We start from the raw sequence: 20,129 nt of genomic DNA on the forward strand, positions 1-20,129 counted from the left end.
GCCGCCGCGGGGGAGGGGCCGGGGGGACGGCGCTCGGCCCGCGCGGCCGCGGCGCCCGGAAGCGCTCTACCATAGAGAGGGGTGGCGGCTAGCGCGGCGCGCCGGCGGGGAGCGCGCCCCGCGCGGCATGAGGCGGCCCGGAGGCCCCCTCCTCCCGACGGCGCCGCCCCCCGCCAGGCGGGGCCGGGCGCTGCGGCAGCCCCCCGGGGGCCAGCCCGTCCTGCCGCCCCGAGCTGGCGCGCCCGTCGTGTGCCGGGGAAGGGACGGGCGAGAGGGGGGAGGGAGGGGACCACCGAGAGACCCGGGCGCGCCGGGAGCCGCCCCTCGCCCCGCAGGCGCGGCCCCGGCACCCAGTGCCAGCGCAGCCCCGCCCCCCGGCCAATGAGCGGCGCCCGGCCGCGCCTCTCCCGGGCTCCCATTGGTCGCCGGGCGCCCCGCCAGCCCCGCCTCGCTTGGCGCCCCGTCACGCAGCGGCCGCGCGGGCGCCCCCTATCGCGCCTCCGGCCGCCGAGTCCCGCCCGCCGGCCAGTCGGCGGCGGCTGACGGGACGCTCCCGCGCTCTGATTGGCCGCGGCGCGCCGGGCCCCGCCCCGGACGGCGCGTTACGCAGCGCGGCGGTTGGCGGCGGCCCGTCGGCGGAGCAGCGACGCGTTCGGGGAGCGGGAGGTGCCGGCCCGGCCCGGTAAGCGCGCAGCCCGCGGCCCCCGCGGCTCCCCCGCCCCGCTCCCCGCCCCAGCGCTGCCCTCCGCCGCCCCCCGGCCCCCCTTGGGCCGGAGCCGACTGGTCCGGGCGCCGCCGGCGGGCGTGGGGCGCGGCCCGGCCCCGGCTGACAGGCCCGGCGGGCGCGGCTCGGTTCCCCCCGCCGGGTCGGGCCCGGCCCCGCCGCCGCCGCCTCACGGCCCTTCCCTCCGGCCCGCAGGTTGTGCGACCGCAGCATGTCGGAGGGCGAGTCCAAGCAGGTGCCGAGCGGCGGCTCCGACTCCAAGCCCGAGTCCGCGTCGTCCGGGCCGGGCATGACCTCGGTGTCCGCGCCGGTGGCTTCCGCGGCGCCCCCGGAGGAGGAGGAGGAGGAGGAGAGCGAGGACGAGTCCGAAATCCTCGAGGAGTCGCCGTGCGGCCGTTGGCAGAAGCGACGCGAGGAGGTGGGTGCCGGGCCGGGGCCCGGGGCCGGGCGCGGCGCGGGCGGCCTGGCCTCCTGCCTCCCGGCCCCGGGGCCGAGGGCTCGCTGTCCCGGGGCGGCCCTTTGCCGGCCGCGGGGCTGTCTGTGGGCCCGGGGGTGAGGCCGGGGCGCAGGCTGCCGCGCTCCCTGCGCGGGTCGCGCCTCAGGCGCTGCGGTGCGGCTGGTGTCGGGGCCGCTGCCGTTGTGCTGGGGCAGGGAGCGGCTCCCTCCGTGTGTCTTGTGCCGCAGCTCGGAGCGTGAGGAGGAGCAGCGACTCCATAGTCCTTGGTGCTTGCTAGGGAGGGTGAAGCGAGCGGTGCCTCTGCACAGGCAGCCAGTCACTGCTCTCACCTGCTTTGGGGCGACGCCTTGGGCTTGGGCCGGAGCCTTTAACCAGGGTAAAGCACAGGTAGTTCCCACAGACTCGCTCCTGGGCTTGTCCAGTTCCCACCCGCCTCTTGTGGCGCGTGTTGGAGTTCTGTGTGAAGACACAGGGAGATTAGATCTCACTGATCTGGACCTCTCCCTTTTTCCACCTTTTGCTGTGCTCTGTTTATCTTGTTGGGGGCTGTTTCTGGTTCCTGTTGGCTCAGTGCAGCCTGCTCTGGCTGGGCTGGTCGCTGAAAGACAGCGAGCGTTAGCTCTGCTGCTGCAGCGGGAGTGCTGATGTAGCTCTTCTCAGCAGAGCCAGGACTAAGCATAACCTGTCCTGGGCTTTACCCATTATTTTAGGCACAGTTCAAGCTCTGGGGGTGAGGAGAGAGTCATTTATTCTGATGTAAATTTGGAGGTCAAAGTAAGGTCAGGGATTCCCTGCAGTTCCTCACCTCTGCTTGCCTGAAAGATGCCCTGGGTTTGTTAATACAAGCTAAGTCCTAGTGTGGTGTGGTAAGAACGTGCTTGTCTGGTGAAGCTCTATGGCCTGGGCTGTAACTGTGGCTGTAACCCTAATCCTGCCTGCCACAGTTTATTCTTTATGATAACCCCAAGTGCTTTTTGCTGTGACTGTGGCAGAGCTGGCATGTGCTGGGGGGAAACAAGCCAACGTGCAGGTTGTGTGGCCCTTTCAGTGTGCTTTATTTAACACAGCCCACTGACACAGAGAGATAAACGTCCTCCCAGGCGTGTCTGTATCCTCAGGTGTGTGCAGTGAGACTCAGGAGGCTCTAGTGTTTGCTGGGGATTTCGGTTTCCCCATCAGGTCACGTCCCGAGCACCAGAAGTTCCCTAAAACTTCAGCACGGCCAATGGTCGTCTCCTGGCTCGAGGGTGAGAGTGGCTCTAAGGTGCTGCCTTCCTGCCAGAGGCACCAGCTTTGTGCCTCCTTGAGTGGCTGCAGGAGGCCACCAGACGAGCTTCTGGCAGGCCTGGGGTGAACTCAGGGGCTCTGCTTCTGGAGCCTTCATCGGCCAGGGCGCAGGAAGTGCTGCTGCGGTGTCTGGCCCGTGTGTGGGCCTCCTCCCTCCTAGTGACCACGCAGACAACCTCTGTGTCATCTCTTCACTTTGCACGTCGGTGTGTGACATGGTCGGGCCTGGGGGGTGACGTTCAGCCCCTCCTACCGTCTGACACCACGCGCCTTCCGCTGTCCCCAGAGCCACCCCCCCACTGCAGCGTGGGACTCACTGGGAAGCCAGAGCTCTGCTGCCCGAGCACCCAGTGCACGGGAGCAACGACGTGCCCCTCGAGCCAGCCGCGCCCCCGCCACGGGCTGCGGGCGTGACGGCGGCTCCCTGGCACCTCCCCGGCAGCCCCCCGGCAGCCCCCCCCCGGCAGCCCCCCCCGGCAGCCCCCCCGGCACCTCCCCGGCAGCCCCCCCGGCAGCCCCCCCGGCAGCCCCCCCGGCAGCCCCCCCCGGCAGCCCCCCCCGGCAGCCCCCCAGCACCTCCCCGGCAGCCCCCCCGGCAGCCCCCCCGGCACCTCCCCGGCAGCCCCCCGGCAGCTCTGCGGGTCGGCGCTGCCCCCGCCCCGGCGGCGCCTCCTCCCCGGGTGCTGCGCTCGGCGGCGGGATGTGACGGGGCGGGGGCCGGCCGCGCGCCTGGGGCGGAGTGGGGCTGCGCCGCCCGCCCCGTCGATGCGCCCCGGGACCGCGGCGGGTCCGCGCCCGGGCCGGGAGCCGTGCCGGTGCCCCCGCGGCCGGCCCCGGCCACAAGATGGTCGTGGCGCGGCAGAACGGCCCCCGGCGGCTTCCCCGCCGCCTCCTGCGGGGCGCCGGGCAGCCGTTGTCGGCCGGGGGAGCCGCGTCCGCCGGGACGGGCAGCGGCCGCGGGGCGGCTCTCGGAGGGGCGGCTGCCCCAGCCAATGGCAGGCAGCGAGGAGCGTTACATCACCGGCGCCGCCTCCCATTGGCTGCTGCCCGCCGCGGCCACGCCCAGTCGCGGCCTCGTGCGGGCGGCGGCTGCGCCGGGGTTGGGGTCCCGGCCGGGGAGCGGGGCCGGGCCGGGGTCACCCCCCCCCCCACCCCCGGGCTGGGGAAACGCTGAACCGGGAGGGCGGGGCCGGCCGGGCGCCCCGCAGCCCCCGGCTGAAGCGGCGTGTGCGGGGCCGGCGGGCGCCTCCTGCTCGGGCCTGGGGGAGAGGGGCGGCCTCGTCCCGCCCGGCAGCGCCCCGGGGTGCTGAGCGCTCCTCTGCCCGGCACCCGCGACAGGACGGGGAACGGCGCCGGGCTGGGCCCGGGGGGGTTCAGGGCGTCTCTCCGCCGCCAGGCCCCGGAACAGGCGCCCCGGGCCGTGGCGCTGCCCGCGGCCAGCCGGGCGCCGTGACCGTGCCCCGGTGACAGGCGCCGCCGTTCGCTCAGCGCTGAGCTGAGGGGCCGCTGCCCCTGCAGGTCCCCCCGGCCGGACTCTCCCGTTCTGTTCTGCTTGTACCTGGAGCGTAAGAAGGGGTTGTGTGCGCTCCGCCGGTGGTGACGTGTCCCAGAGACAGGAGCTTCTGTAGTGCAAAGGGTGTAATTAACCCCTGTGCGAGTTTAGAGCAGTCTTTGAGGGAAATGCTGCTGACAGCTTTGCTCGACCCTATTTTAACCAGACAGAGAACGTGAATCTTCCCCAGAGCTTCTTTTTGTGCAACACTTGCTGAATAGCAGGTGCTTCACCCTGAGGGTGGAGCTGCTGCCCAGGTGAGGTGGCAGCCAGGGTGGAGGGCACCTGTGGGATGAAGGAGTTGTGCAAGGGGAGGCAGCATCACCACTCCCTGCACTGTACAACCAACGTGGGCATCTTCTGGCACCTCTCTCCTGTCCCTGAGTGCTGCAGGCAGTGGGACTGCCCCTTGCACTGCTGCTGTGTACATCCCAGTGTGGCTCTCCTGGTGTGCTGCAAACTGCTGCTTTCCTAGGGGACCTGGATCCCCCTTGGCAGGTGTAACCATGCCCCTGGCTGCTCTCCTGAGGTGCACAAAGGTGAGGCCTTATCCTCTGCAAGGAGCCAGAGAGGAGCTTTTAATGGGGAAATCTCATCTCCTGGCAGAGAGGTGTAGGACGGTGACCCACAGGGGAATCAGAGGAAGGAGGGACTGAGGCTGACAAACTCTCCAGGCTTGTGCTTCCTTGGTCCCTTTTGGCTTTCCTCTCTGACAAAACCCCCTTTCTCTGCTGTCCCTGCTCCATCCTCTTCTCTCAGTCAGCACACACACGGAATTTATGTTCCTTGGGTTGCCCAAGTGCCTTCAGAGGGATCTGCTGTGCCTCCTAGGGACAGGAACTTCTTCACAGTGATGGATGGCTGTGAGATGCCTGCAGTTAGACCCCTGCCACGGGCTGGTGTTGAACCTGGGAGCGAGAGCTTGCGCTGGGTGCCTGCTGTCCCTGGGAGCTGCACAGCCCAAGTGGCCCCAGCGTGACCGTAGGGAGACTTGTGCTCTGCTGTGGTGCAGTCCTGATTTCCAGCCCAGTGTGCTGTGCTGGGCTTGGCAAGCTCATGTCAGGGAGAGACTTGACAGCCTGGGATGGTCTCGTAGCTTGTGGTGTGTCTGACAGCTGCCTGTTAACTGGATTTCCTTCAGTGCCTTTTCTGGGTGAGAAAACACCCTGTGATTGCACAGCCAAGGCTGTAATGAATCCTTTGTGGTCACTTGTGTAGCGTGCTTAGTACACAATCCATGTGGTGCTGCTGAGTGAGGCTGTGTCCTGGGTGTGGGAAGGAGCAGGTTCCTCTCTAGGTGCCTGTATGAGCGTGTCTGTGGTGGCTGAGAGGGAAAAGGACCCAAGAGACCTGGGGACACCGGGCTCCCCCTTCCTCAGGTGCAGGGTCAGCAGCTGTACAGCCAAACCAGGAGGCTCTGCAGAAGCCTGGCACGTGTGGGAGGAAGGAGAGGTGGAGGAGAAAGGGTGCTGGTCTCTGCTCACACCTCTGCCCTTTCCCCAGGATGTGTCAGGCTGCTCACGGTCAGCAGGAGACCCTTGTACCAGCCCTGTGCCTGGGAACCTGCCCAAGTGCTGAAGCCCTGAGTCCTGTGTGGGTGTTCCCCTTTCCCCACAGATCACAGAACCACATGAGCCCAGGCTGGATTTGCCACGGGCAGGGACACCCCCAGCCCAGGGTGCCCCCAGCCCCATCCAGCCCGGCCTTGAGCCCTGCCAGGGATCCAGGGGCAGCCCCAGCTCCTCTGGGCACCCTGTGCCAGGGCTGCCCCCTCCCCAGGAAGGGTTCCTGCCCCCCAGCCCCTCTCCATCCCCCTCCTGCAGCTGGAGGCCGTTCCCCTGGGCCTGGCCCTCCCTGCCCTGGGCACCAGCCCCTCTCCAGCTCTCCTGGAGCCCCTCGAGGGCTGGGAAGGGGCTGGGAGCTCTCCCCAGCAGCAGCTTCTCTTCTCTGGGCTGAGCCAGCCCAGCTCTGCCAGCCTGGCTCCAGAGCAGAGGGGCTCCAGCCCCCCATCATCTCTGGGGCTCCCACAGCTCCGTGTCTCCCTTGTCCTGGGGTCCCCAGAGCTGGAGGCAGCGCTGCTGGGGGTCTGTGTCCCATGGCAGAGCCGAGGGGCAGAATCCCCCCCAACACACCTGCCTGGGAGTGATCTCTGGGGTGGGAGAAAGGTGATGGTTGGGTCTTGCTAACCACCAGCGACCTCCCTTGGGAAAGAAGAGGCCTGGTGGGTGTCTGATTGATGGTTGTCCCACACTTGTCACATCAGCAGCCCTTGTGCAGCTGAGCTGCTGGAGCGCTGCCCACGTTACGCTGAGGTGGAGAGGCTCCTCACTGCCCCGTCCCCGCAGCCCCGGCTCTCGTGTCTGGGTGTCTGTGTGTGCACTGGCTGCTCTCTCAGCCCCTCCTGGGTTTCCTCTCTTGGGTGTTTTCCAGGGTCAGGTGAAGTAGATGAAAGGCACAGTGCGTTGTGGTTTCCTTTACCGTGTCACGTGGACCGTGTAGGGTGAGCGTGGAGCTGGGTCGGGTCAGGTGCAGGACTTGGGGAGGTGTTTGGGACAGGGGGTCTGCCCGTACCAGCCCTGTGCTGTTCCATGTGTGCTGCTGCTGGAAGGGCAGGCTAGTGATGGAGGCAGCACCACAGCCCTCAGCTTGCTCCCTACTCTGCTTCTCTGGCTCTCGTGAGGCCGTGCTGTCCTGGGGACGGGTGGTCCCCAGCTGCTCGGGGCCCTGGGTCGTAGTGCTGGGGCTGGCAGGGGCTCCTGGGCCATCCCGGCGCTCTCAGCTGTGCAGGAAGGAGCTGTGGCTTGTGAGGGGCTGAACCCAGGGAGACGGGACGAGATGAGGTGCTGGCTGTGCTGCGTGCTCAGCTCCCCCTTGTCTCTTCACTCTGAGCGTGAGTCTTTGTTTCTTGAACTCTTTTCCACCTGGAGCTGGTTGACTCTGGGTTTCCACCCCCCTGGGGAGACCGAGCGAAGGCTCTTGGAGAGGAAGCGCCGGGTGTTTGGGTGCTGAGTGCTCAGCCACTGAGGCAGTAAAAGATGAACCCCAACCGGTCTGTCTGTCCTCACCACGCGTCTGGGTGTCTGTATGTGGGAAAGTGGATCCTTGGAAAGGTGTTTGAGGTGCTCTGAGCCCGGGGTCGGCTGCTGGAGGGAGGACAGGGGCTGTCCGGGCGGGCGCTGCTCGCGGGGCTGCCAGCGGGAGATGCTCAGAAGGGGCAGTGTGTGTGCAGCCCCTTCAGCCTTCCCCTGGCGCCTCTGGGGGCTGCTGGGACCCCTGCGAGGCGCTGGCTGAGGCGGGGGGCTCTGCGGGGTGTCGGGCCTTTGCTGGGGCCGCTGTCCCCAGGCCGCGGTGTCCCTGCTTACTGACTGTCACAGGCAGCGTGCTGGGAGCTGCCGCAGCCCACATCGCTTCCCGGCCCTGAGGTGGGGAGCAGGCACAGCCAGGGCAGCTGTCTGCTGCTCCTCCAGCTCTGCAGGGAGGAGTGACGCTCCAGCTGCCTGGCACAGAGGGGTGTAGGCTCTGCATTCCTTACAGAGCTGCACTAAAAATAACCTGGTCTGTGTAGCTTGTACCAGGGCCTTCCCCTGGCAGGCCACTGCCCCTCAGAGCTGTGCTGGGGCAAGGAGGGCTTGCTGCCCCTGTGAGGAGAGGCTCTCGCTGTCCCCAGGTCCTGCCTGCATGGCAGATCCTGACAGACAGGGACACGGCCAGCCCGGGGCAGGTCAGCACAAGTGGGAGCAGCCTGATTTCCCAAGGCTGCAGCGTTAACACAGAGGGACAGGCCAGGGGCAGGGACAGGCCAGGGGCAGAGACAGGCCAGGGGCAGGGACAGGCCAGGGGCAGGTTTGCATTAGGTATTAGGAAGGAATTCTTAACTCCGAGGGGGGAGCCCCAGCACAGGGTGCCCAGAGAAGCTGGGGCTGCCCCTGGATCCCTGGCAGGGCTCAAGGCTGGGCTGGATGGGACTGGGGGCACCCTGGGCTGGGGGGGTGGTGTCCCTGCCTGTGGCAGGGGGATGGAACTTGATGATCTTTAAAGTCCCATCCAGCCCTGGCCCTTCTGTGTTTCTGAGATCCCCTTTTGTGCTGAGAGTTGCCATCAGTGATGTCAGATGGGTTTGGTGCCTTGAGTCACGTTTGGTGCTCTGGAATATTGCCTGTGAGTCATGGAAATGGTTTATGTCTGGTGAACTTGCCCAGAAATGGGAGAGGATGTGACAAATTCCCATCCTCTGGTGGTACTGTCGGCTCAGATTTGGAGTAGTTGTCAGTCCTTTGGATTTAATTAATTCAGTGAAGCCAGAAGGTCCCTGGATAGGAGTGTGACAGAGGCAGAGGGCATGGAGAGGGGCACTGTAGTGTCCCTGCAGTGCCCACAGCTGCCTTCGGGTGCAGCCTTCCCTGAGGGTAAAGCCTCGTGCTGTTGGCACTGCTGGCAGCTGCGTGCCACGGGCCATCTGCCATGCTCATCCTTGTGTGGGTGTGCTGGGGTAGGGGCTCAGGTTGAGCTGGCTGCTGCTGTGACCTGCAGGCTCCTATGGAGTTCCTCTATGAATTCAGGCCTGGGTGGGTATTCCCCGTTCTGGTGTGATGGGCTGGGTGCTTCAGCCTGTGCCCAGTCACCAGAGTGCTGGCAGCTTTTCCTTCTCCTAGTTCTGTTAGTACTGCAGGAGCAGCTATTTCCTACAGCAGAGTGTTTCATTGGAGTGCTGTGGGCAGCAGAACATTTGCATGGGTTCCCATTAGCAGAACACTGCAGCTGTAATGAGGGACGCTTGGGCATCTTCCAGCTGGCTGCCAGGGAGGAGGAGCCTGTGAGGGGTCCCCAGCCAGGGCAGAGGAGGTGAGGTGATGTGGGCAGGAGGAGCTGTCAAGGTGGCAGTAGAAGTGGATGATGAGCCTGGATTTGCTACCCAGGCTCTATTAGCTGGTGCCTGGAGGGGAGCTGTGGATGGTGAGGTGATGGTTGTCACTGCAGAGGTACGTTCTGCCCTCTGTCTGTAGGTTGTTCGGGGTCCAGTGATGCTGCTGCGCGTTGTCTGGCGCAGCAGGACTGGAACCACGCCTGCCCCTCCTGTGTGCCTGTGACATGGGGCAGCAAGAGGAGCCAGGAACCTGTCTGTGGGTGCTGCTACCTACCTGAGGGCACACACTGCTGCGAGGAACTGTGCTGCTGGGAGTGGTGTTCATCTGGGACCCGTGCAGTGCTCCCAGCCTGGGCACTGCTGCAGCCCTAGCCTCTCTCGTGCCAGGCTTTAAACTCTGGCTTTGTTAGGTCCCCCCTCCTCTCCATTGCCTTGTTGCTTTCTTGGTGCTCATCTACATCCCTGTTATCATGTGTGGATCACAGAATCAGAGGGGTTGGAGGGGACCTTGAGAGAGGGTCCAACCCCCTGGCAAAGCAGGAGGTACTTGTGCTGGGTCGACCTTGGTTTATCACCCAAATACATCATTGTAGCAGTTCCAGTGGTGTGATCTGTCCCCTGGCTGCTCCCAGCTTCACCTGTGCCTCTCTCTGCTTTCCTCTCTTTTGATTTCTGTCCCATCACCTTCAGAAGATTCCAGCAGACAGTTGTGCTGGGGCTGTTGAGGCTTCTTTTGTCTCCTGTGTGTATGATTGGAAGGGTTTTGGTGGTTAAATGAGCTACAGGTATTGTAAAACATGAAAACAGAATCTGGTGTTGCAGCTTTTACAGCAGAACAGCCTGTGTGCAGCATCAGTCTCCCCCCCGGGGCTGCTGGTGGTGTGGGGCACAGCCTGCTTGTGTTTGGACACGCCTGGGTCCCAAAATACACATACAGCCCTGTCCTGCAGCGCTGGGTGGTGAGCAGTGAGTGTGCTGAGCTCACAACAGTCAGGTAAAGGTGTCTCAGAACTCACACCTGTCCCCACCCTGCCCGTACAGGTGAACCAGCGCAACGTCCCAGGGATCGACAGTGCCTACCTGGCCATGGACACAGAGGAGGGGGTGGAGGTGGTTTGGAATGAGGTGCAGTTTTCTGAGCGGAAGAACTTCAAGCTGCAGGAGGTAAGGGATGTGTTTCCCACCCAAGCACGAGAGCCCTGGGGAGGGTGGGACTGCAGCTGCATCGTGTCCCTTCACAGGATCGCGGGGTGATCGGGGTTGGGAGGGATCTCTGGAGCTCATCCAGTCCCACCCCCTGCCAGAGCAGCATCACCCAGACTGAATCCCACAGGAACACGTCCAGGATCAGAGGGTTTGAATGTCTCCAGAGAAGGAGACTCCCCAGCCTCTCTGGGCAGCCTGGCCCAGGGCTCTGTCACCCCCACAGGGACAAAGTTCCTCCTGACATTCCCATGGAACCTCCTCTGCTCCAGCTGCACCTGCTGCCCCTTGTCCTGTCGCTGCCACCCCTGAGCAGAGCCTGGCTCCAGCCTCCTGACTCTCACCCTTTACATACTGACAGACAGTGATGAGCTCCCCCCTCAGTCTCCTCTTCTCCAGGCTGAAGAGCCCCAGCTCCCCCAGCCTCTCCTCATGAGGACGGGGTTCCACTCCCTCCATCACCTTGGTGTCCCTGTGCTGGACATGGGGTCTGGCTGGGTTTGGAATGCTGTGCTGCTCACATGTACCAGATTCAGCCCAAGCCTGGCCTGTGCACAAAAGGTGACAGGGAGCTGTTGTGCTGACTCCATGGGCTGTAGTCTTGGTGATCAAACCATGCCCAGCTGGATAGAAGATACTGTTTGCTCTCAGCGTAGCAGCTTGAGGCGTACAGCGTTGGCCCAAGAAGAAGGTAAGATGTGGGCTAGTGGGGTCTGTGATGTAACGTGTCTTTGTCCTTCTCATGTTAAGGAGAAAGTTAAAGCAGTGTTTGACAACTTAATCCAGCTGGAACACCTGAATATTGTCAAGTTCCACAAGTACTGGGCAGACGTGAAGGAGAACAAGGCCAGGGTACGTAAGGGAACGGGTGGCTGGGCTCCCTCCCTGCATGTCCTGGAGGGACTTGGCAAAGCAGAGGGGTGATGTCTCTGTCCCTGCAGGTGATCTTCATCACTGAGTATATGTCTTCAGGGAGCTTGAAACAGTTCCTCAAGAAGACAAAGAAAAACCACAAAACCATGAACGAAAAGGTAAGATTTATGCCTTTCCCTTGGATGCCTGTTTCCCCTCATGCCTTCAGCCTCCATAGAGCTCTCGGGGCAGAGAACACTGCTGGGAAGGCAGCCTGCTGATAACCTGTGGCTCCAGTTCCTTTTAGTACCGTAAACTGGTTGAGCTGCTGGTTCTCAGACAGCTGTTGTTTGCAGTCTGCTCTGTGCCCAGCAGTTCTGTAGTGTCAGTGATGTGACAGGCACATCCCTGCCCACGCCTGGTGCAGGAAGGGGGAAGGTGGCTGTGCACAGGGGGTTAGGAGGGCAGTGTGGTTCTTGGCTCAGGGAAAACGAGCCTGGGAGCACTGGTCCTCCTAAGCTCTTACTTCCTGCACACTGTGCTGGGTAGAAGCTAAGGTGCCAGGTGATGGGGGGTATGTTCTTCCACGTGAACGGGCTGAGTCAGAGAATTCAGGGCCAGTTCCTCTTCCCTGAATGATTTGTACCCTTCTTGCCCCGTGTCTGTAGGCCTGGAAGCGATGGTGTACCCAGATCCTCTCTGCTCTCAGGTGAGTTGTGGAGCTCCTGGCCTGGCCCTGTTTCAGCGTGGCCCCTCTGGTGCTGCAGTGCTGGGAGCTGCCAGCACTCCTGCTGCCAGCGAGGCCTGTGGCACCGAGCTGCTTTGTCACCCAGCCTGGTTCCTACCCCAGTGTGCTCTGCAGAGCGTCAGGGGATCTGACTGCAGCCCAGAGGGTGTTGCAGAGAACTCAGGGAAATCCAGTTCCACGTGAGACGAGCAGGGAGGTTTTTCTGGGTCTTGGCAAGCTGCAGCCCTGTCAGCACGCAGGGGATTGGTAACTGTGGTGCCATACCCTTAGGGTCCATATATGGATCTGTCTGTATGTTTCTTGGTGATGCAGGTCTTCTGCAGCCATCTCAGTTCACCCCACTGGAATAGAATGAGGAGTTTTTTTCTCATTTGGTTGGTTTTAAAGACTCTGCTCTGCCTGAACCAGAGTTGGTGTGTGGCCAATAACAACCTGGGAACAACAATAACCCAGATGTCAGAGGAAGATTCCCACTCTGGAGAGAAAACTCTGTTGCCATTGGCTAAATATAGCAGCTGATGAATAGCTGGGGTTCTAATCACCTCTGGGAGCTGACAGGCCTTATTTGTGCTGGCTGCTAACCTGAAACCAAGTATAGTGAGGCACAAAACCAACGAGCATCAAGTGTACCTGGGACCCTGGCACTGAGAAGCATTGTCTGTGTCTGTTGGCAAACCTGGCTGGGGTGTTTGTGCAGCACCAAGGGCCTGTGGAGCAGGGCTGGAATGAGGCTGTGAGGGTTTTGGTGTTGAATTGGATCCCTTTTAGTACACACCTGGCAGTGTCGGGGTGGATGACCCTGCTTTTCTTGGGAACTGGTCAGAGAAAGCCACACAGACACCACCCCACACCCCCGTGTTCTGGAGGCTGTTAGAGACAACCCCTTAGTGTTGGTGATTCTCTCCTAGCCTGGAGGCTGAGGTGCAGCCACTGAGTTGTACCTCCCTGTAAATGCTTGTGGCCTCTGCTCTCTCCTGATGCTTGAGACAGGAAGGAATGGAGGCAGGGATTCCTGGCCTCAGCCCCAGCAGACTTCTGACCAGTGCTCTCTCTGCATCCCCAGCTACCTCCACTCCTGTGATCCCCCAATCATCCACGGGAACCTGACCTGCGACACCATCTTCATTCAGCACAACGGACTGATCAAAATTGGGTCAGGTAAGGCTCCTGGAGCTGCCCTTTGCCTGTGGGACAACCTGCTGGAACAGAGAAAGGCACCTGTTCCTCTCAGGTTGTCTGGTGTGATAGGCAGGTGTGTACCTGTGTCCCTCCACCGCAGTTGGGCTGGGGATCAGTAGTGAGCAGCCCTTGGCTGGGCTGCCTTTGGGCACAGCAAGGACTGATGCTGGACACTGTTGGCCTCCTTGCCCCCACCTCAGTTGTTGATCTCCAGGGACAGAGCCAAGAAGTGGTGCAGAGACTCTTGATCTTTGTATGCACCTTGTCCTCAGATCCACCTGCTCTGGGTCTTTCTCATGCTGGTGCACACAGCATTCTCCTCCCAGTGCTGGGAAGTCTTGAGAGCTCTGCCCACTGAGGCCACAGCGGTGCTGCTCACAGCAGCCACCATTTGTAACCAGGGGTTAGACTCTGGCTGCAGCAAGCTGTTGTCTGGGGACCCTTACCCAGCATCGCTGCAGGATGCCCTGAGCCTGCTTGGCCAGGACACGCTCTCCTCAGGCAGCCACCTGTGCTGAGCTGTTTATTTCATAGGGAGAAGCTGTTGTTTCCTGGCAGCACAGTGCATCCATCCGTACTCTTGGGTCTTTCCACCTTTGCTAGTCCTGTCTCCTGCCACCTACCTGCAGTCAGGATGTGGTACCACATGCACACACCCTTTCAAGTGACAGCTTTGCTCTCTGTTGTCCCACTTCTGCAGGTATTCTCAGTGCCCAGGGGGGTGTGCTTGCTGTCCTGTAGGGTTTTGCCCATGTGAATTCTTGGTTTGATGTTGATGCTGTTCAGGAGAGAACGCTCTGCTTTGCCTGTCATCTAAAAATAGTCTGCCTTCACACCCTGCAGACCTGGCTTTTCTTTCCATCAGAGAACTCGTCTCTTTGTGCCAGAATTGGTGTTTCTGTTCTCTACAACAAACCTCTGATGCCTCTTTACCCAAGGAAGGTGGGTCACAGCAGGAGGAGTGCTCAGTTCTCTGCCTGTAAGCTTGGTGGCAGCTTGCTTTTCACACCAGCTGATGGCATCGTGGGGTTCACTCTGTTTTCCTGCTCTGGCTTGGTCCAGGCAGGAGGAATTTCCAGGAGCTGTGTGCAGCAGACACCTGTCTGGTGGCCAACACAACTTTCTCCCTGGCACTTAACTCGGGCCACTGACAGGAAGCCTCTTGCAGACTCAGACATCAGAGCTCCTTCTCTTCCTGGTCTGGTTTGAAAGGATTGTTTGCCTGCAGGCTTTCTGCCTGAGAGCACTCTGGCTGTAGACACAAACTGCTTGGGGCTGGTGTCTGGAGCTGTGGCTCTCAACCAGAGGCAGGTTCTGCAGTCCAGCAGACCTGATGTTCCCCAGAGTCCCAGCAGGGCTCCTCAGGGTCTGTCCAGGGTGTCCTTGTCTTCACATGTGGGTCCCAAGCAGCTGCCTCCACAGCTCCAGCTCTGCCTGCTCCCTCCAGCCCTGGGGAGTTTTGCTGCCGTCAGGCGTGGTGGGAGCAGCAGTCAGGCTGAGACAGCTGCATCCTCAGCCAGGCTCCTGAAGAGGACTCCACTCCACAGCCTCAGGCTTGCTCGTGCTGTGCTCAGGAGTGAAGGGGTTTCTCTGGCACATTCTGGTCCTTTCTTCAACCAAAAGGAAGCAAGTGTGAGAGCCTTGTGGGAGAGGAACCCCCAGGAGTGACGCTGTGTCTCCAGCATGGGCTGGACTGACAGGTGTCAGTGCCACAGGATGCATTCCTACCCCTGCAGTGCCCACCCAGCAGGACAGGACTACACCATCAAAACTGCTGGAGGTGTTCAGGCTGGAGACTCACTGGTGTTGCTGACAGAGCAGCAGCCAGACAGGCTGTGCTCACGCTCAGGCTGTAGAGCAACAGCCGCCTGGGGCTCGCTGGCGATGGTGAGCCGGTGTATGTTGCTTGGCGTGCTTGTTTCTTGCAGCTGGCTGGTACCTGGAACTCTCCTGTGTTTGCTGTTCAAAGAAGCAGGGCAGCAATTCTCCTGAATTTAAGGAGAAGAATGGTTCTGTGTGCTATGATCTGCCCTGTGACACCTCCTCTGTCCCAGCACCCTGCTGAAAGCTCATCTTCCCTTGACTTTAACCAAAGAGAATACATGCTGCATGTAGGGCAGAAATCCAGGGAAAGGAAGCTGCTCTTGTCCTTTGCAGAGCATCCCTCTGCCTGCTGGGTGAGGAAGTACTAGAAGAGTGGTGCCTGACCCTTTGGACATTGGAAGTGGCTGCTGCTTGTTGCTGCCACACCAGCTCAGGGGTGGGATCGGCCCTTCTGCCCTCGCTCCTGGCTGCCACGTTGGGTTGCAGAAACACCTGCCCTGGCAGGGCTGACCTCTGTCTGCCTTCTTCTGAAGGAAATCCTGCATCAATTTGGTTTTCTTTTTATTCTGCTAGAGCCACCTGCACACTGCAGGGAGAGAAGAGATTAATTTAGTAGTAGGGTCTGTTACTACTGCAGTGAGCCTTGGAGAGAAGGGTGAAATCCATTCTTTCACTAACCTTTTCTTTTCAGTGCCACAAAGCGCAGGGTTAGTGGGTTTAAGGAGGAAGAGTGTTGAGCAAGTGTAGAGCATTGGAGAACTTGTGGTGAGGGTAGGACAGACACCCGCTGTTCTTAAACTTGGGACTGGTGATCCCAGAGACTGGAGTGTTCCAGCTGCCCTCTGGAGTTGTGGTCAGATGAAAACATTCCTTGTGAGAGGCCCAGGTAGTGTTCCACGTGCTGCTGCACAGGACCCACACCCAGCACCTCGTGGTGTCTGTGCCTGTGGTGCCAGCGAGCGGCCCTGCGAAGGGATGTGCTGCTGTGGGAGGCTGGAGGGGGCTGGGTGGGAAGGAGAGCAGCGTGCTGCTGGGTCAGCAGCGCTGGGACATGGTTCCTGGGGCCCTCATGGGGAGTGTGGAAGCCAGTCACAGATGGAAAGAGGAGATGGGTTGAATCAAAATCGTTTTGGGCAGCTCTTGGAGTCCCTCAGTGGCCCCGAACTGGGGCACCTTGTAACGTCCCGTGGCGCCTAAGCCCTGGACACGTGTGGCTGTGTGCCCAGTGAGACGTCCAGTGGAGCACAGAGGAAGCTTTGTGTTGGGTCAGCGTGTTTTCAAGCAGTGTCCCCAGGAGCTCAGGTGGTGTGTGTGCCTCCCTGCCTTCTGAGATCCATTCTGGGTGTACCTGCAGGCTGGCCAGCGCCTCTCTTCAGCCCTGGCCCAGGTGCCAGGAGACTGAGTCTCACTTGGTATTAGCTCTGCTGTTCAGTGGTGTGGCCAGGTATGTGAGTATGGGTTCTCTGTGCCAGGAGAAGGTGCTGTGAAGGAAGTTCCCAGCTGGAGGAGATGCCAAGGGACTGGAGAGCACTCGCAGAAAGAATAGACTTCCCAGCTCCATTGGCCACAGTCATCCTCCTTGTCAGAGGGGTCTTGTCTCCCTTGCCCAGTCTGGTTACCAGTTAGAGACACTACTGTTGCCTGTGTAAACTTACTCTACAAGGTGTCTGGAGGCAGGGCCAGGTCCTCAGCCCTGTGTTGTGCCCTGATGCTGACCTGGCTGTCTCTCAACGTCGAGTGCCTGCTGTTTCATCAACTCATTGACTTCTGTCTCGTTTTACTCCCCGCTCACGGGCTGCTCTGTTACCAACAGTCTTTCATAGGATATTTGCTAATGGTGAGCAAACTTCTCCGCTCCTGTGACGTGACTACCTCTCTACCTGTGACCTACACTGTGTGTGTGTGTGTATATATATCTATATATACCTGTGTGTATTATACTGGTAACACACACAAGCACACACACTGCCCAGCGCAGTGTTCCCTTGCTGTAAGGCTGGTGTGACAAACTGTCTGGCTTAGGTGCATCCTCCTGGGAGACCTCGTGCTCTGTGCTGGGGTGCAAGCCGTTCCAGAGCCGTGCAGCGAGGGAGCACTGCCCCTTGTGAAGCCCCCCGGTCGTTAGTTCCCCTCCCTCCCCTCTCCTTAGAGCGTGCCAGCCCGCGGACCCCCGTGCATGCTGGCTCCCGCATGTCAAGCCACGCGGATGCCTTGTCCCCAGCTCAGCTTCCCACAGACGTCAGGCTCTCTCCTGCTGCTGCTCTGCTAGACTTGGCTGGGCACCAAACCTGGACTAGCCTCTGCTTTCTGCTTGGCTATCCAGTTGCTTGCTTGTAGTTTTGACTCCCTAGATGTCTTGTTTCCAAGGTGAATGTCTCGGTGACTGTGTCTGGCTCCTGATGGCTGCAGAGCCGTCCCTCCCAGATGAGCTCCCCTTGGGAAGTAAGGTTTGCTGTGAATGTTTGCCCAGACAAAGCTCTGGTGTCTGGGGACTTGTGCAGATGGAGGGGGAATTGGGCTGGTGGGTGCTAGAAAAGGATTGGAGTGCTGCAATTTGTAACTATATTGAACAGGAACCTGCATTGGGAATGACAGGAAGGTTGGGGTTGGGAGGGACCTTAAAGACCATCTAGTTCCCACCCCTGCCGTGGGCATGAACATCAACATCCTCCTCTACACCAGGTTGCCTAAAGTCCCACCCAACCTCACCACCTTCATGTAAATTGAAGTACTTTTCCCTGCCATCTGGGCTGTTCTCAGTGCTTAGAACCACAGGGTGCCTCAGGCTGGAAAAGACCTTTCAGATCACCAAGTCTGACCATTAACCCAGCACTGCCAAACCCACTGCTAAACCCTGTCCCAAAACACATCTTACACATCCCCTCAGATACCCCCAGGGATGGTGACTCAGCCCCTTCCCTGGCCGGGTGCCTGGCAACCCTCTCTGAAGAGATTGGTCCTGATATCCACCTCAGTTTGCTTCTGCTGAGTCGGGAACTCGCTGACTGAGCGAGGAGTGGTGGAGGGGTGGAGCTGTGCCACCTTCCTGTCTGCAGGAGGATGGGGCAGGCTGCTCTGCATCACCAGCTCTGAGAGCTCCATCTGGGAGCCCAGGGGCAGCTGATGTAGGAAGGAGGGCCTGCAGCCCTGGGACGGGTCTCCTGGGGGATGGCTGGGCAGGTTGGCCCAGGGCTGCTTCCTGGGGTGGAGGAGGTGAGGAGGCACCTCAGCCTGGGGAAGGAGCCCAGGGATGGGGTGGGAGCGTGGCTGAGCCTGGGCTCCAGCGTGGCTGATGGCACCTTAAGACAAGCTGTTCCTCAGACACTGAGTACTCACAGCACTGCCAGCAGGACAGAAGGCCCTGGGACTGAAGGGCTTCAGCCAGAGCTCTCCAGGCTTAGGAGGATGCTGGGGTACCTCCTGTGTGCTAAAGCAGCACTCAGGTAGCCTGGAAATCATGAGTTTTCTTGGTAACTTGTTTGAACAGCACTGTCACATCCCTATGTACTGCTCACGTGAGAGCTGGAAACTTTAATCCTTAGATCCTGAACAGTGTTTTGGGTTTGAAAACACTAAATACAGGTAGAAGGCTCCTGTTTGGCTTGAGCATTGAGCTAGCAAGGTTCTGAGAGACATGCTTTCTTAACTGATCTTAGTTCAGTTACTCCTTCACTCTTGAATGTTGTTACTGATGTTTCAGGACTTGTCAGGCTGTTCTTCACACCCTTAATGGCCTGTGGCAGTAGATGATGTGGAAATACAATAGGGATGACTGGGATATCTGGGATCTGCTGCGTGGGGGGTGGGTGTTTGGTGTGTTGGGGTTTTTAAGGTGTGCCTGGTTTGGGAATTTGGTGACATGAAAAAAGCCATCAAACCAGAAGTTCTCACTCCTGGTAGCATTCAATTAGGAAGATCTACCATGAGTTTATGTGGCTTTATGTGTGGGATCAAGAACATCCTCTACCAAGGCCTTTAGTTTCAGCTGCTTAGAAGCCTGGCAGGAGGAAGGTGGCCCTTCATTGCCAGGGTCTCTGGCCACAGGTGCTGCTGGGGATGAGCTCTGGCAGATGAGTAGTTCTGTCTTTGCCCTGAACGCCTCAGGAGGCCCAAAGTGGTACGTGGGTTTCTTTCCTCAAGAAGTCTTTGTCTCAGCTTGGTCTGTGGTGCCTTTGAGACTCCTGCTGGGAAGGGGAAGCTGCTTCACCTTCGGGTTGTTCTTGAGGAGCTGTTGAGCAGACTGGGCGGGATGGTGTGAGGTTAATTTCTGGCTGGATTAAATTAAGAGGCATCTCATGATTAGCTGCTGTGATCATGGCAAAGGGAAGACCAGAGCCCTGGCTGGGCTCCCCTGTGTGAGCACAGCCTGGGGCAGGAGGAGCAGCTGTAGGTGGTGCAGTCAGTGGGCTCCGTTCCCCTGGTTCGGTTTTGGGGTCGCTGAATGTCTGTGTGTGCAGCTGGGGGAAGAGGGGTGGTTTTGGGGGAGGTTTGGTTTGGTTTGGGGTGGTGTATGTTTGGGTTTAGGTCAGACTGAGTGGTAAGAATCGTTGTCTTGGTGGCCCTGTTGCCAGGTCACCCAGAGGAATTCATACTTAGCAGATGTGCCTCCTGCTGTGCCACGATGCTGCCTGTGAGTTTGGTGTGCAGAAGGTTTTAAAGCTGCCTCTTGCTTCCTGCTTGCCTGCCTGGCTCAGCACCCCTTCTTTGTGCTGCTGTGGGCCACCTCTTTCCTGAGAGCACCAGAAGACAGCTCTCTGCTAGCCTGGCTGTCACTCCCAGTTAGCTGGGCTCTCCTGGAGAGGCTGGGATCTCCCAGCTCAGCGCCCCAGGTTACCAGACTCGCCTTCCCTGTGCAGCTTGTTCTCTCTGTGTTGTGTTGGAGGCACTTGCTGCTTCAGCTGTGCTGGGCTGTGTTTTTTCCCTGCCTGTGTGGATCCCTGGGATGTGTCAGGGTCTCACAGCCACCCAGGTCTTTGCTTGCCCATTTTAGCATTGGCCTGGAAGCTGTGTGTGTCTGCTCCTTTCTCAGTCCTCTGGAGGCGTTTTGGAAGCCCCCTTGATGCCAGTTCTTGAGCAGTCACCTGAGCACACACTGAGCGTGTGTTCTTATCCCTGTGTAGGTGCTCAGGGCTCTGTAGGTGCTGTGTAGGTGCTGGCATCAGGCTGACACTGAGCCAGCAGCACAGCCCCACACGAGGCAGTGGGGCTGTGCTGGGAAGGGCACTGCTGGCAGGAGAGGGGAGGAGATCCATCCTCTCTCCTCAGCGCCAGTGGCACTGAGTCTGGAGTGCCTGGACCTGAGCTCCACTGCACAGAGAGATGAGGACTTGCTGGAGCCCTCCTGCACAGGGCCATGGAGACAGCAGAGGGGCTGGAGGATGGGTCCCTGTGAGAATCACAGAATCACAGGGGTGGGCAGGGCCCCCCAGAGCCCCTGGG

General features: G+C 60.3%; 1 protein-coding gene across 2 annotated transcripts in view; it reads left to right on the forward strand.

The window, feature by feature from the left end:
- Positions 1–935: 935 nt before the first annotated feature.
- NRBP1 (nuclear receptor binding protein 1) overlaps positions 936–20,129 on the forward strand; it is a gene marked incomplete at its 5' end in the record, with an annotated part of 31,661 nt that continues 12,467 nt past the window's right edge. Inside the window, 6 exons of one of the 2 annotated variants that reach the window (XM_084262474.1) lie at positions 936–1,142; positions 9,926–10,048; positions 10,838–10,939; positions 11,029–11,118; positions 11,608–11,648; positions 12,751–12,845. In XM_084262474.1, coding sequence (XP_084118600.1) covers positions 936–1,142; positions 9,926–10,048; positions 10,838–10,939; positions 11,029–11,118; positions 11,608–11,648; positions 12,751–12,845 — 658 coding nt within the window. The remainder of the gene's footprint in view (positions 1,143–9,925; positions 10,049–10,837; positions 10,940–11,028; positions 11,119–11,607; positions 11,649–12,750; positions 12,846–20,129) is intronic. The other variant, XM_084262475.1, reaches the window with a different exon arrangement.

This window comes from Gallinula chloropus (assembly GCF_964237585.1).
Source record: "Gallinula chloropus genome assembly, chromosome: 3".
In the NCBI taxonomy this organism is placed as follows: Eukaryota; Metazoa; Chordata; class Aves; order Gruiformes; family Rallidae; genus Gallinula; species Gallinula chloropus.